General features: G+C 41.9%; 1 protein-coding gene across 1 annotated transcript in view; it reads right to left on the bottom strand.

Annotated features, from left to right (window-relative positions):
• STRIP2 (striatin interacting protein 2) overlaps nt 1–17095 on the bottom strand; it is a 126405-nt gene that overhangs the window by 11534 nt on the left and 97776 nt on the right. The window contains exons 18-19 of the mRNA XM_077472326.1: nt 8008–8074; nt 2051–2155 (exon numbers count right to left, since the gene is read on the bottom strand). Coding sequence (XP_077328452.1) covers nt 2051–2155; nt 8008–8074 — 172 coding nt within the window. The remainder of the gene's footprint in view (nt 1–2050; nt 2156–8007; nt 8075–17095) is intronic.

The raw sequence follows: 17095 nt of genomic DNA, 5'->3' as shown, positions 1-17095 counted from the left end.
CTCCTAGAGACTGATGAAAAACATGCTCAGGCTTCAAGAAAATGGCTGCCGGCATCCAGTATAAAGGAAAAATCACAGGGAAAATGGCCACCAGTTACAGGAGAGCATGCTGTTCCTTGCCCTCACCTAAGATGGCTGCTGAACACACAAAAAAAGAGGAACCGTGTCAGAAAATGGTGGTGATTAGCGCGGCCGGGATTACAGACACAGCCTCAACAGACACCCCCAGGGAGAGAAAAAACACACCTCAGGGCACAGCCAGCCAGAGCAGCCACCCCCCCCCCCCCCCCCCCAGGTGAGAGCCCCTTACCAGTCCTGAAGAGCTGGGAGACATTCCATCACAGACCCACTCTCCGATCAGTACAGGGTGGCTGTTGGCCTCGGCACACTGTGACGCAGACATCAGTAGCCCGGTCATATGTGTGCCCTGGAGCATAAAAGCTCACCGACCACCTCTGGAGCGGAGGTATGTTGTGGCCATCCCAGCTCTGACCTGCATACGCTTACTGGTCAGGCTGGGGAGACTACAAGGATAAGGGTATCCAGCCTGTCACCCAGCCGGCTGTTGGTAGCAGCTCACAGGATCTTTCATCTTGCGCAAAAAGCAAAGCTTCTGCAGAAAAAACACGGACCGATGGGCCCGTCAGGGTTCCTAGGTCCTTCTCCTTCACTAGGCAAAATAAAACTGATGGCTGCATGGCAGGCTGGGGGGTTGATACATAATGGACCGCCACTTGGGCGGAACTAAAAGTTCTGTGTTTTTCATAACATGTTATGCCTAGTCTTCACCTAAAGGTGGCGTAACAATCCAATGGCTAAGAGGAGCTGTGTCAGTCGGTGAATATAAGAGAAAATTGTTTTAAATTTCTCACATGCTGGTATAGGGTCCCCTCTAAGCTGGCCAGAATCTACCCAACTATTTTGGATGCTTGCTGGCAGGAATGTGGGCACCTGGGCATGCTCCTGCACATTTGGTGGAAATGCTCCAAGCTGCAATTCTACTGGCAAGACATTAGATCCCAAATTGAATTGATCCTGGACACTGACTTGCCTGACTCCCCGCTGGAGCTTTTTGCAAGTCGGTGTTGCCCCACCTTCTAAACAGGACTAGGCGATTCATTCCTGTATTCTGGAAGAAACCTCACATTCCTAGCTGGGCGGATTGGATTTGTCTCAAACGATATCATGGCTGCATGGGAATAGATGGCGACATGATTGTTACGATAAGTTTTATAGTGTCTGGGCCACATGGATTTATTACACTGGTAAAGTCCTCCCGGGATCTCAAACAGCCCCATCTGATCCGTCCACTATACCTGACACTGTCAAGACCATCTAAGGCCATTGACCTCAAAAGAAGATTGACTGTATAAGACAGATTAGACCAGATCCTCTGAGATTTTTAGAGCATAACTGAAATTATTTTACAGTAAAGTGCTATTTTGTGACCTTCCTTCCTCCCCTTTCCCCTGCCCTCCCTTCTTCACCACTCTTCCTCCCATTACTTTTTCCCACTGCCATCTTTGCTTATGTCCAAGTTTTGGGTACTGAGTCATCATCGGTTCTGGAGATATGTTGGTTTATCGGAGGCAGTATATTAGTGTAAGTGTTCATATGTTATAGCATTAGTTATGTTGCTTTCGCTGCCTTAATACCTTCTATGAGGATGGCTAACTGGACTTTAATTTTGTGTTCCATGACGGCTACCTATTTGGATTAGTTTTATCTCTCTCAATTAGTTTTTGTGATTTTTGCATACAAAATGATGAAAATACAAATAAAGATTACATAAAAAAAAAAAAGAAGAAAAAAAAAAAAGAAGATACTAAAACAGATTGTTCAACAACCCTACCAAACATCCATATGGATAGTATGCAGGAATTTACAGAATGCATTTCTGCATACAGATGGATGCAATTAGCATGTATTTTGTTGTGTTTATCAGTAGGATTTGTGCATGTATAGCACATGTGAAATCATTTTCCAGCTTCTTTGAATCTAGGAGGTACATCATATAAATGCTCAGCATGATATCCGGTTGGACACTTACCATTGTCCGGGAATGTTTCCACTTGGTGAGCTTGTTAAGGATTCTCAGCAAGTTGATGCATGAGAAAAGATTCCTCCAACAAAATTGGTTATGGTCTCCTGACTCCTGAAAACAAATTAGAAAAAGATGTTCACACAGTCCATGTAATGTTAGAATAAAACGCAATCTCATCCTTCCAATACTGACCTTGCTGCTACGCACGGTTATCAATTATGTTGCATAGCAAGGCAGTGCAAAACATGAGAAGAAAGATTACCTAAGATTACAATTACTTCTTCTGGCTAAAAGTAACACTAGGTCATTAAAAACCTACTTCTGTTCTCTTTTTAATTTACATGCATTTTGAATAAAATCTGTCTCATCCAGCGAGTTTGACCTCTCTATAATAAGAGGGTCCCCACTTATTCCGGGAAGGAGAATTGCTTGATCACTGTGGTGGTGTGTGGTTCCATCTGTCACAATGAGACTGGTATGGGGCACCCTCCCTTCTGGCTTTTTCTCCCAAGGACTTTTTTCTATATTCCATTTTGCAGATTTATAACAAGCAATGCACGTTTTATATATTTATTGTTTATTTGTAATCAACAAAATGTGATGCTAGCTGCCGATTTATAAATTTAATGTAGATTTTAGCACGGATAGCTCGACAAACAATTGTTGCTTGGTCCGACATCCACTGGACAGATAATCTTTCATCTTTTGGCACATTTATTTCAGGCTCCCTTCTTTTTTAAGCTATCATCCTTTCACGACTTTAGATTTCTGTATTGTTTGATTCAATATGAATCAAACTCTTCATTCCATAAGGAAGAGGAGCTAAATCTTAGCATGAATGAAAGGGATCATCTTATCTTTTTTTTTTTTTAATTAATTCATTTTTATAATTTTTTTTTCCTTATACAAAAAGTAACAAACAAATATCAAACAGTCATAAGAAATCAAAGCATAAACAAATCCTTCAATATCTCCACATTTACATACATATCCATCGCTACTATATACTAGTACTGGAAGGTGGCCGGGAGGTTACTGGAGGGGGAGAGAAACCCTGTGTTTTTTTTCTTCCTCTCTCACTAACACTGAAGCAAGGAAATCACAAGGGTATAATGAAAGCACATAAAGAAGGGATATAACACAGGGGCGAAAAAAATTAATCCCCCCTTTTATAAATAAAAAAAAAAAAAATAAAAAAAAAAAAAGGGGGGGGGGGGATTATATCCCTTCGTTATGTGCTTTCATTATACCCTTGTGATTTCCTTGCTTCAGTGTTAGTGAGAGAAAAAAAAAATCTTATCTGATGTCTCCCTAGGTGTGTGTTGCAAGTGTTGTTATAGGACAGGATGGTGCCAAAAAGGTCAATGTATACAAATACATCTTGCAAATAATTCAGAAAAATGTCTGCTATCACACCACAACCTAACCATGCCTCAAAGCAGATCATTTCCTCTTCATCACTTTCCCTTTAGAATCATGAATGCCATCAGCTCGTTAATGAGTATTTCTCAATGATCAACAAATGTGTGAATGAGTACTTACAGATTTTTGACCTTGCACTCATTTTGTTTAACAGTTCATACACTTTTAAATGCTCCCTTTTATTGACTTCTACTGTGATAAACAACCTACTATAAAAATAAACATGTCATACTTACCTGCTCTGTTGCAGTGGATTTGCACAGAGCAGCCCAGATCCTCCTCTTCTCAGGTTCCTCTTTGGTGCTCCTGGACCTTCCATCCTGTCAAGTGCTCCCACATCAAGCAACTTGCTATGGGGGCACCCAAGCTGAGTCACAGCTCCCTTTGTCCATTCAGACATGGAGCAGCGGCCCAGCCCTGCCACACTCTCTCCTGATTGGCTAACTGACTTTGACAGCAGTGGAAGCAAATGGCGCCACTGCTGTGCCTCAGCCAATCAGGAGGCAGAGTCTAGGATGGTCAAGACGCTCGTGGACATCACTGGACAGAGATGGGGCTCAGGTAAATATTAGGGGGCTGCTGCAAACTGAAGGCTTTTTATCTTAAAGTGGCTGTATAGTCAATTTTTTACTTTAACCTACAGGAAAGGCTTACCTGTAGGTAAAAAAAAATCTCCTAAACCTAGTTTAGGAGATATTCCCCTCGCAATCCGCCGCTGACTGCAGCGGCGCATGCGCACAAGGGATTCTCGGCTGAAAGTCCGGCAGACGCCGGACCCTGCCGGAAAGAAATCTCCCGCGCGCACACACAGCACAGGAGTCGTGATACCCGGAAGAAACGCTGAGGGAACATGTCAGCTCCCTCGGCGTGGATCGGGTCAGGTGTCGGGGCCTCGTTCTAAGGTAAGTATGCGGTGCATACTAGCTCATTATGCCTTTTCCTTTGCAGGTCAGAAAAAAAAAAAAAAACACTTCAGCGGGTATACAACCGCTTTAATGCATAGAATGCATTAAGATAAAAAAAACCTTCTGACTTTACAACCCCTTTAAGTTTAGATAAACGTGAACCTTTGCTCCGCTACCACACCTTTCTCTTTTTTTCACAGGTCACCATATCTCCTGACCTACTCCCATACTGCTTGATCCCTTTGGAAATTTTTTCTATGGGGGAGATTGGACTGGAGAGTGGAAAATCTGGTTCAGCTCTCCATAGAAACCAATCAGCGTCAAGGTTTTTATTGTCAAAGCTTAATTGAACAAGCTGAAGTTAGAAGCCAATTGGCTTCCGTGCACAGCTGCACCAGATTCTGAGTGCTTCAGTGTAAGTAAATCTCCCCCTATGTGTTATCAGTAATTTACCACTCTCCAAGTCTTTATTGGAATCTACCTAGATGTAAATAGGGAAGAGGTCATTACTTGTTTCTCCATGCTGCAAGATTGTCATTCTTATTCCTGCATAAATAATTACTAGTAAATTACTGACCCACACCAAATGTGTATGTAAAAAGGTAATGTACTGAATATTCAGTAGATGCATTCCTTTTCTGGGTCCATGACTTGCACAGCCAAAAAGGAGGAAATGACTTTCTTAAACATTATACCTTCAAAACTACTGAGCAATGGCAGCTCCCACTTTTATCCTGACCTGTTTATATCACGTACAACCTCTAAATCTTTCTAAAGTGTATATAACCTTGGTCCACTAAACTTAACTGACAACCCAACTACTGAATCCAAACATCTTTTGTATGTAGTATCTCCCACCACTCCTTTTACATGGTAAGCACCTTTGGGCAGAACCGGTTTTCATGTTATTGATATAACAATCATATATCCTTACTTTGTACAGTGCTGCAAAGTAAATTTGCATGTGACATTAATGGCAGGTATATATAAACAGTATATAAGTGCTGTGCAAAATCAAATAAATCACTGGCAGTGGACTGGTTAAAGACAGTTTACAATATTACCGGTTTCCTGTAAGGTCAGCCTTGCACAGAACTGCAGTACACCAAAATGACCACTTGATGTCAGCATAATGCAGCAGTTTGCAACATTCTGCTTTTGCACAGGGAGGAACAGTGTTATTAGGCTGGCCATAGACTGATATTTTTCTTTTCAAAATCTCCTTTTGATCAGCAGGTGGGCTGATCGAAAAAACAAAACAAAAAAAAATAAAACATTCACCATCTGCACAAGCGAGGTGGATGGAGGAATCAGCTGCCATAAGAATACACTAATCAGCAACTGGCTGCAGCCGATGACCGAGAAAAGTTTTCCAACATTCCCATTTGACAGAAGTCAATCGTTAGATCAAGAGAATGGCCATACAAGGATTGAAATTTGGCTGGTTCCAGCTGAAATCAGACAAATTTCAATCCCTCTATGGCCAGTTATTGTCATAAAAAATTGCAAATGTTATCTTCCTAAAACTTAAATTTACAAAGGTTTATAACCGTTGCAAAATCCAGAGCAAAATAGTCAGAAGAAATCAAAAGAGAAGGAAAAAAAAAAAAAGTGTAAAAAAATAAATAAAAAAATAAAAAAAAAACACTACATTCTAGTTAAAAGAAAAGGTAAGCCCCATAAGCAACTAGCTTAACAGGTTCTTCTCATCTTAGGTTTCAAGTGAATTTACTGCTTGTGTATATTTATAGACATCATATCTGTAATTTACTGCACTGTGTATGGTACAGTCACCAACCCAGATATAGCATGTGGCCATTGCCCAGTTACTACAAATCACGTGACCCAAGTCGTGTCTATGACATCTATGTCATACAAGACAAGCACAGGAAAAAAAAAAAAAGTAGTGGAAGATTTTTGGCATAGATCAATGATCATTCCTTACCCTCAGAAAGTTAATAATTGTCTCCCATATCTCTTTCTAAGCAATAAGGGAACTGTCTGTCATAGATTACTAGCCAGATAATACTTCAAATACGCAGAAGATAAGATAATTAAAGAAATGTTAAGTAAAAAAAGGTTACCTGACACAGATAGCACTTGCAGCGCCCAGCATCTCCAGAAAATATTAAGGGAAAAAAAAAAGTGCCTAGGTCACATCTATAAGCCATCACCAACTATTCAGGTCAGATGGAGATCAACTTTTTAATGAAGCCACAACCCAAGTACAACACACCACTGCCATATATTTGGACGGAACCTTTTTTATTTTTATTTTTTTGCAGATACCTTAAGAGTTACGGACACAACTGGCACTTTCCCTTTATTGTAATATTTTTATTTATTTTTTAATAAGCCATACATTCCATGAAAAAAATAAAAAAATAAAAAAAAAGAAAGATGAAAGAAGAATTGTTTACACGATTACTTGTTAAAAAAATAAAAATAAATAAATTGCAATCTCGATTCAACCCCCTTCATGATGCTAATCAGCTATTTCTGTGATTCTATGTAAAAAATGCAGAGCCAAGCTGTCAAACAAAAAAGCAGACAAATGTTTATAAACATTTCTCAGCGCTGAGAGATAAGAGAAGAGATACAATGTATCTTTTAGTTATTTATATGATCCGATTCTCCATACGGATGGAAAATAGGGTTTCCATCCATCTGAATTTCACAGACAGGATTGGATATCAGTGGACATGTCACCGCTCCATAGGGCTGAATGGTCCGTCTGATCAGGTCCGACTGAAAAACTGACAAGCGGACCTGATCAGAAAGCCCATGTGAAAGGGACCAAAAGTGGAACTTCCGCTTGTTGTACTCTCGCCCCCCCCCCGGTACCACATTTGGCACCATTTGGGGGGAGGGGGGACAGGATACCGGTCCTTTACAGGTATCCTGTTCCCACTTCGAGGAGCCTCAGCCGTGGGTATTGATGGCACAGCCCGGGCTCCCTTCTCCTTCCCCAGCCGCTGGACCAGTAGAAGAGAGGAGCAGAGCCACATGCATGCGCAGTAGGGTTCCCGGCATGAAGCTGTAAGGCTTCACTGCCGGGTTCCCTTACTCAAAATGAAGGTGGCATGCACCCAACAGCTGATGGAAACATCACCTGCGGTGGTGCCAACATTGGTGGACTCCAGGACAAGTGTCCGATTATTAAAAGTCAGCAGCTGCAGTATGTGCAGCTGCTGGCTTTTAATTTCTGCAGTGGTGGATGGGTCTCCGCTTTAAAGACTAAACCTTTTTTGACACTTGTGGCTTACAAGTTAAAATCCATATTTTTTTGCTAGAAAATTTACTTAGAACCCCCAAACATCATATACGTTTTTAGCAGAGACCATAGAGAATAAAATGGCAGTCGTTGCAATATTTTTTTGTCACACTGTATTTGAGCAGCGGTCTTTCAAAATGCAATTATTTGGGAAAAAATACACTTCAATGAATTAAAAAAAATATATACAAAACAGTAAACTTAGCCCGTTTATTTTGTATAATGTGAAAGATCTTACGCTGCGAGAATCATGATCCTTAATCGTGCAGCTCATAGTTTGAAGACCCCCTGGCCTAAACGAATGAAAGGTAACCCTTATACTATGGCTGAAATATATATACGGAGATCTACAAATTTCTTACCAGACTTTCAGCAGTCAGCTCTGGCAATTCATGGACGACACAGGATGGAAAGTCAAGAAGACAGATGCTAAGAAAAGAAGGAGAGATTTAAATAAGACATGTGAATAAATATAAATAAGACACATATGTCAAGAGATTTTATCATGCCCTAATCTATCCAAAACTAAAAAGAAAATGGGTTTGATACACTTTTATACACTATCAGTTCAAAGACACAGATTGTAATATGAGCAATTCTGCTAGCAGCATTAGGGTCATAGGTTCAAAACCTGACGGCAGTTTGCATGTCCCCCCTATGCCTGCATGAGTTTCCACCGGTTAATGTGGTTCTAAAGGCTCAAAGTTTTTTTACCTTCATGCATGAAGGTAAAAAAATCTTCCCTGTGCAGCAGTACCCCCCCGGCCCCCAAAACTTACCTGAGCCCCACCCAGATTGAGCGATGTGCACGAGAGCCTTGGCTCTCCAGGGACTCCTCCTCACTGGTTGGTGGAGACAGCAGTGGGATCCATTGGCTCCCGCTGCTGTCAATTACAGCCCTTGAGCCAATGAGGGGAAAGACGAGATGGGCCAGACCACAGCTGTCTGTGAATGGACATGCAGAACCACGGCTTGGGAGCGAGCCTGCTGGGGCGCTCCCATTGCAAGCAGCTTGTTCTGGGGACACTCGGCAGAAGGGAGGGGCCAGGAATTCTGGTGAGGGACCTGAGAAGAGGATGATCGGAGCTGCTTTTTGCAGTGGAACATTTTAAGGTATACTGCCTTGTTCAAAAGAAAGGCAGTGGGTCTGCTGTAAACAAGGCTCTTTTGTAAAGCCTGCACAGTTTCTCTAGCAGGTCACAGGTTTTTTGCACATCATCGCACTATATGCACAGGGCAGCCCATTTATTTCAATGGGCTGCCCTATGCATGGCAAAGTAGCTCATACACTTTTTGTGCTATAAATATGGTTTAAGCATGTGTTAACGCTTGCCAAGTCTAAACAAGCATTTACTGGCAGGTTCACCAGGTGAAATAAAAGAGAAAAGAAAAGTCAGAAAATAAAAAACAATGTAGTCACCACACGTAAGGACTAGTAAGCTGCAATATATAACTTTGTTCTTGGGTTTGGATACACTTTAGGGGTTAAAAAAACAAACATTCAGTACAACTCTTCAATCCCTTTCCCCATGAATCAGCACATCAAAAGGACTGATCAGCTGCAATACACACATTTTGGAGTTTTAAATACAACAAGCCCTGGGCATACTTCATTGAAATGGATGGTATAAATGGAAGAAGGCACTAGAGAGATTTCAGCACTTTGCTTTCTTTGCATTTCAAATTAGAATTACATACCCAACTCTCCCCTGTGAGGCTGATCTCATTTAGGACCAGTTAGAACTCATGTCTAGTACTTTTTTTTTTTTTGCCGTCTGTGTCCCCATTGGGAAACTGCGCTCGAGACAGTTGTCACTGGAACAGAATGTAATGTGGAATTCAATATTTTACATTTGTTACCAAAACAGACTTAGAGGGAATCCTTTCAAAAGGAGAACCGGTTATGACGACACCAGTCTACGAGAGGTTTTTCTCCTCCCTTTGGAGGCATTTCCACACACCTCCTGTTGTGTCTTGTGGAGAGGATGTGAACGAAAATTCCTACAATATGTAAAATAAACTAAAAGTCCATAAGTGAGTGTGGCACCCACTGTAATATCTACAGCAGATGGAAAGACCTGGACTCAAGCACTGAAATCTCAACTCCCAGAGGCCTTGTAAAAAAAAAAAAAAAAAAAAAAAAAAAAAAATATATATATATATATATATATATATATATATATATATATATATATATATATATATATATATATATATATATATATATATATATATATATATCATAGAAAATTTATATAAAATTCTAGATCATAGGAATGAGGATATAGTAAAAACTAAATATCTTTTCGGATGTTTAGAGGAATATTTATAATGTAGCGAATGTAACCTTCACCAAGCAGACTGTGGAGGAATCAATCACTGTAGTTTAAAAACACATGCACTAGGAAGATTTATCTGCAGTGAATGTTTGATAAATGTCAATTTATGACACACATAGTAATCAACTCTATACAGTGCTATTGATCCATGTATATGTAGCGGCCATAACCCTCGATAAGACGGCCTTGACTTTGGGTTTACTGGTTACCTCCACTTGGCTTGTTCTTCCACGTCTAGGGGTTCCCAGGGTTAGTACCCAACATCTTTGGACGCTGACACCATAAAAGTCCTTTAGAAAGGTTTTTATTTGCAGGGGTAACATCCAACAAACACAGTCTCGTATGGGAACAGAGGGCAAGGGTGAATAAACTCAGGTACCTTGAACTGCTAATCACCAGAAAGTCTCTAATACAACCCAGAGAGTAGCCACTCGCAGCTGGGTGCTTCAAGGCTGAACAAATCTCTAGCAAGAGATTATGGCAGTCAGCACTTTGGTCCAGAATTTACAAAGTCTTTGAACTTGAATAAAGCTTTCAGCCGAAAATGAACAAGAACCCTTTCTCAGTACCTGGAACGTTCTCGGTCTCCTTGGCAGTACTGGAAAAGCGTGGATTCGTTAGTGTCCTTGACAACCCAGCAACCAGGCACTTCCTGGGATGCCAGCTTGTTGGCCCTCCTCCGAAGAGTCCTCCCTCGATTGCTTACATGGGCTGCGGTGTCCCTCCAAGTTGAGAACACACCCGGACGCCTTGAATCCTCCTTCAGTTACTGCGCCTCGGACCAGCCGGTTCTGAGACTCGGGAACAGACGGATCCTAACCCCAGACCAGGCGGGTCTAATGGGGCTAGTCAAACCGACCATGTTGCGGGGCAGCACTCGCTCCCGTGACTGGGACCCCTCGCGGGGCTACCCTGGTCCAGCTCCAGGAACAGGCAGCTATGGCCTCACGAACAAACCTTGAACACGTGACTTCAACATCTTAAGTACCCTTCCCCAGACTCCTCAGCGGGGCCAAACGCACCCACTGATTGGCTACGGGGAACGCTGATATCTAAAGCGTCCAACCAGGCCTGGTTCTGAGCCTGTCATGTGCACCTAACTGTACACATGACCAGGCAGAACTCTAACACAGCCCAGCCAAACTGATGTCAAAGTTAAAACTACATAATCTGCCCTCAGAACCCCTTTACTGTTCTGAGGAAAAACTAAATTTGTACATGACAGACACCTTATCCAAAGTGTCACCGCTACATATACAAATCTAGGTGCTTTTAAAGTGATTGTAAAATTGTATTTTTTTTTTTTTAAATAACAGAACATGTTATACTTACCTCGTCTGTGCAAGGGTTTTGCACAGAGCGGCCCGATCCTCCTTTTCTGGGGTTCCCCGGTGGCGCTACTGGGTCTTTCTCTTCTTAAGTGCCCCCACGGAGAGCCGTATTCTATGAGGGCACTAGTGCGGGTGCGCTCCCGAATCCTGCTGCTGTGTCCATTGACACAGAAAGCAGGACTTGGCCCCGCCCCCGTGTCACTGGATTTGATCGACACCAGCGGCAGTCAATGGCTCCTGCTGCTACTAATCTATCCAATGAGGATCTGAGACAGTGGCTGGAGTTGCTGTGCTTGTGCCTGTCGCTGAAACGATCGGGCTCTGGTAAGAAAAAGGGGGGCTCTGGTAAGAAAAAGGGGGGCTCTGGGGGGCTGCTGCAGCACAGAATGCATCAAGGTGAAAAACTGAAGGTTTACAACACCTTTAACTAAAAAATAAATATATATTATATATTGAAGTGCAAAAATAAAGTGTCCATTTATTAAAATTCCACAAACAGTGCAGGAGTGCAGATATCGTCAACAAATCCAGGTTCTATGCACTTAATACAGTGTCCATATCATGGATCCCAGAAAAGTGCTCGTGTTTACTTCTTGAATACATGAAGACATGTACTGCTGCCAAGCAGACCACAGCGAAAGCTTGGAAAACCCCCAGCTTAAGTGTACAAGCAGCACAAAATAGAATCACCCAGGCTATGATCCACACTAATATAGAGACAACATTGCTGGACAAAGTCCTAAAATTCAAGCGGCTCCAGAATCCTTGTGTGACTCACTTTTTACCCCCTGGTTTAGAGGAGCCCTTATTGTGCCCATAACCAAAGCGACTTGCTTCCTTTGACCTACCCTCCCCCCCCCCCCTCCCTTTCTTCTCTCTTTGCCTCATTTCATTTTTTGAATGGCCACCCGGCCCCTATGTCCCTTACTGAATTTTAGCCACTAACAAATTTTACCTGCTTCGCACATAATACTCCTACATTATAGCATGCACATTTACTCTGGAAACGACTGTAAAACTCTCTCACACCTCTTTTGAATAAGTACCTAGATAGTTATGCACATTTTATTCCCCCGAGGCACAGATTGCTCCCAGACGGGGTGCCTGGGGAGGCTTGACAACGCACCATACTTCACGTTTAGCTTCTGGATTTGCGCACATTGGATTACATATGTTGGTTATTTTTCCCTAGTTATTTGCACCTCGTAGTAAAACATTTTAGAAGATCCTACTGTATACTTGATAAAAGTTCACTTTGTTATTATAATCTCTGTAAAGCGTCACTAAAGTAAGATACTGAACCAGAATATTTGCAGACAAATAACGCAGTGCTCCAGTAGTCTTCCACCACCAACATAGAGAACTAGCCAGATTTATATGACCACCTACTACAAGCAAGTAAAAAAACACTTGTTACACGGGGTTAAACAAGATCCCATTTTCCACTAGTACCAACACCCTTTCTCTCCTCTTGCTGGTGTTCTAATCATATAGACTCGTGCAACATAAGGAAGAAATAGAGGAAGACCGCTATAGTGTGAAACCTTAAAAACAAAACAAAAAAAAACAAAACACTATTTTGCCATACAACCACTTCCACATTGCCTACTCACATTAAAAAGTGCTATGCCCCATTGTTCTAAGCGCACCTTTTGGAAGGACAGTCCATTTTGGCTACAGGCACTCCCAAGTGGTGAATCTATGAAAGGGCATCTAGCTGAACTTTTTCATACCAATAAAGGGTCGACCTCACTATCCTACTGGTATCTGTGGGATGCTACGAAAGCGGATTTGAGGGGGCTAATCAAGGAGATCAGCCATTTCAAGAAATCTAGCAGGGACTGGGAGAATTTTTTGTCAACTGAGGTAATGTATCCAACCTGTCCCCTCAACCTCTCCATTCCTGGAAGGACACTCAGTTAATGTATAGAGAGAAGCTGAAGTAAAAAGCAGAAAGTAAAAATGTTTTACTCGTTGTATCTACTTTGCTGATGGCAAAACTACTGGTCACCTACTAGCAGTAATAGTCAGCTCCCTATCCCCTACGAACCATATAGCATCTATTAGCCCAGCCTCAGGTGTGGCTACCCAGATCCCAGGGGAAATCTTAAGGACTTTTCATGACTTTTACAGTGATTTGTATACTAGTAAGGTGCAATATGTACCACAACAACTGTATGATTTTCTGGACCCTCTTGTGCTCCCTTGTCTGGGTAATGCGGATAGGAACTCTCCTCCCCCCATTATGTTCGAGGAGCCAAGTAAGGCAGTGACTGATTCTCTGAATAATAAGGCTCCAGGTGTAGATGGCCTCCTAAACAGTTTGGAGATATACTGTTACCAGAGCTGTTAGATGTTCTGAACTTAGCCTACGAATTGAATGCTCTACCAGAATCTAGGAATATGGTGAGGCATAATAGGGCTTCCAAAACCAGGCAAAGACTGTTTATACCCCGAGTCATACCGTCCCATCTCCTTGCTTTATTCGGATGTCAAAATTCTTGCGAAGGCTTTAGCCAATAGACTTAGCAAGGTGATGCAGCAGTTAATACACCCTGACCAGTCAGGTTTAATACCTAACAGATCAATGTCCACGAACATCTGAAGATTATTCCTTAACCAACAAATTTCTTGCGATAACGTGGGTAGCAGGGTCTTCCTGTCATTGGATGCTGCTAAAGCGGTCAACAGCGTGGAATGGCTGTATTTGTGGGAGGTATTAAAACGATTTCGATTAGGAACTAGATTCGTTACATGGGTCCACCTACTTTACTCCTGCCCAGAGGCATCTGTGCTAATCAATGAATCAATTTCAAAATCTTTTCCCTCCATACAGGAACACGCCAGGGGTGCCCTCTCTCCCCGCTTTTATTTGCCCCAACGTTGAAGCCACTGGCAGTGGCAATTCGCCAATCCAGTAATATGGTCGGTTTCAAAGGGGGACTACTGGAAGATGAACTAGCCCTATACGCGGATGACTCATTACTATTTTTAGGTGACTAATTAATCCCTCTCCTCCCTTATTACTACATTTAGATCCTTTTCAGGATTTATGATTAATTGGGTTAAATCTGTGCTCATCCTGTTAGAGGAGGTGGATATCCCAACCTGCGCATAGCAAAATAAAAGTGTTTCTAGAGTTAAATATTTGGGAGTCTGGGTACATTTATTTATTTATTTCAGGTACTTATATAGCGCCGTCAATTTGCATAGCGCTTTACATATACATTGTACATTTACTTCAGTCCCTACCGTCAAGGAGCTTACAATCTAAGGTCCTTAACTCACATTCATACATACTAGGGACAATTTAGACAGGATCCAATTAACCTACCAGTATGTCTTTGGAGTGTGGGAGGAAACCGGAGTACCCAGAGGAAACCCACGCAGGCACAGGGAGAACATGCAAACTCCAGGCAGGTAGTGTCGTGTTTGGGATTCGAATCAGCGACCCTTCTTACTGCTAGGTAAAAAAAAGTGCTATCCACTACCCTCACATCCACACATACATACATGTATGTATCCAGACATTTGAAATACAACTTACAACCCCTGTTAGACAAATGTAAATCTAAAAGCCGGGTATGGTGTAAGCTCCCTCTTATCGACTGTGGGTAGGGCAAATCTAATTAAAATGATCTGGGCCCCCCAAATAACTGTATATTTTACACAATTCCCCGTTTGGATTCCACAAATATGGTTCAAAAAGACGGATTCCCTTTTCTGCTCTCTGATTTGGTAAGGGAAGGAAAGCAACCAAGAATCCGCGTGCCCATCTTGCAACTGCTTAAAGAAGGTTGTGGATTGGATGTCCCCTCGGCACGACTTTACTTTTTAGCATCCCAGCTGCAACATTTTTCTGGATGGGGAACTATGAACACCAATGACCCCATTCAGGCAATATTGTTCTCCAGTTCATCCAAATACCAGTTAGTGGCTCAATTTGAGGCAGGCTGGTTTCAGGACTGGTTGTCAATACTCTACCTTACTCACGATGACCAAGGTTTGGGATGAAATGCATAGGATCAGGATATGTTGGTATCTCGAGTTTTCACCCAATATGGGAAAGAGGGAGGTTGGAGGAGCTTGAGAAGCTGCAGGGATTTTCTAGCTGGTATAACCAAAAGGTATACACTCATTTTACCAATTATAGTCTAATGATAATTATAGTCTAAAGCCTTTAACCCTTTCACCACCAGGTCCATATATCGTACGGACCTAACAGTGGGGAGTATCAAACAACCCGGTGGCTCCGCTGCTGCCTGATTGCCCTCACACACCCCTGGTACTGGTGTCCACCCTCGCCATGCTTACCGGGCTCCGCTTGACCATGGGCAACCCCAGAAGCTCCATGGCGGGTGCCGGCAGATAGAGGGGAAGGAGAAGAGCGGACACCCATCCGCTCTGCCTTCCCTTCTTCTAGTGACCCGAAAAGCATCATCTCTGATGTCACTTCTGGGTCAAGTTCTTGGAGTCCCTAGCTAGCTCAGCCTGTAAATGTTTTGCAATGCGATCTGCATTGCAAAACATTTAGTGGAGCACAGGGGAGACATGCAGGGTCTTTTTTATCTCAATAAAGAGAACTTGTCACCTAAAAATCCTCATATAGGGGTATTTTTTCGAACGAAAAGGAAAAAAAATTAATAAATAAAAAGTTACAACCAAAACCCCCCCTCCCAAACATTTGCGTTCCCCCACATAAACACCATTTCACGGGCGCATAAAATTTAAGGTTTGGCTTGTTGAGTATCGATTTACTTGGTGCAACCTCGCCTTTTATATATTTGACCACAAAGTTGGGCAATTTATTGCGTGCGTTTGGCCTAAAATTCACGTTCCTGTGTTTTTTACTGAAATTTTGCGTTTCCTAGACCTTTGCGGTAATATTGTGTGACATAAAAAAAGGAACTACTACTATTTTATTCTCTAAGGTATCTGCTTTCAGAAAATATATAATATGTTTGGGTTTTTTGTAATCTTCAGGGCCAAACATTTTTAAACGTGTACAAAAAAAAAAGAAAAAAAAAAAAGAAGGCTCTGGCAGCAAAAGTGTTAACGGCTACTTCCGGTTTTACATTGTTTTTAATGTTTTAATATGAGTGTATTACCTGGAAGTTTGGATTTTATACAATAAATTACGCTATATAGCTTCTTTTGTCATTTGACCCCATCCCTGGAGGTTCGTGGAGGACAACACCTTTTGTAGTCCTCATAACATTTTCACACTTCTCAATGGGATTCCAGGATTTCTGATGGCCCAGAGAGGACAACACAAGCCGCAGTGATACAGCCAGTGGGACTACTAAGCCCAGCCACCCTTTCAAAGTGCATTCGACTTCTGTTATGGGAGTCCAGGATCTCTGGTGAGTGAGAGGGCAAACAGAGGGAAGCACGAATTTTGGTCTTAGCACTTTATACTGCACATCCAATTAAGTTGAAGTTGCACTGGAAAAACCTACTTGGATTCACACAAACGTCATATTTATTTATTCACTGGAATTTATGGACTTTATATATTGTTATTTTATATTTGATATGAGTTTTTAGGATTTATTTGGTGATGTATTAGTATAGTATATGGTAGCGCTCCGATCCTGTTCACAGACTTACAGGGAAGAGTTAGTGTCTCCAATTCCTGCTTTAAATTCCTCCAGCTTCACCATGCACTTTTTACTCAGGCTAGTTCTACATCCCTCAAACAGATCGATACACCACTAATTGTTCAAATAGCTAATATATATATATATATATATATATATATATATATATATATATATATA

This window comes from Lithobates pipiens, unplaced genomic scaffold (assembly GCF_037356315.1).
Source record: "Lithobates pipiens isolate NorthernLeopardFrog02 unplaced genomic scaffold, aLitPip1_a1.2 Scaffold_8, whole genome shotgun sequence".
NCBI lineage: Eukaryota > Metazoa > Chordata > Amphibia > Anura > Ranidae > Lithobates > Lithobates pipiens.
Note: the sequence above shows the minus strand (reverse complement) of the source record. Positions and strands in the feature narration are given on the sequence as shown.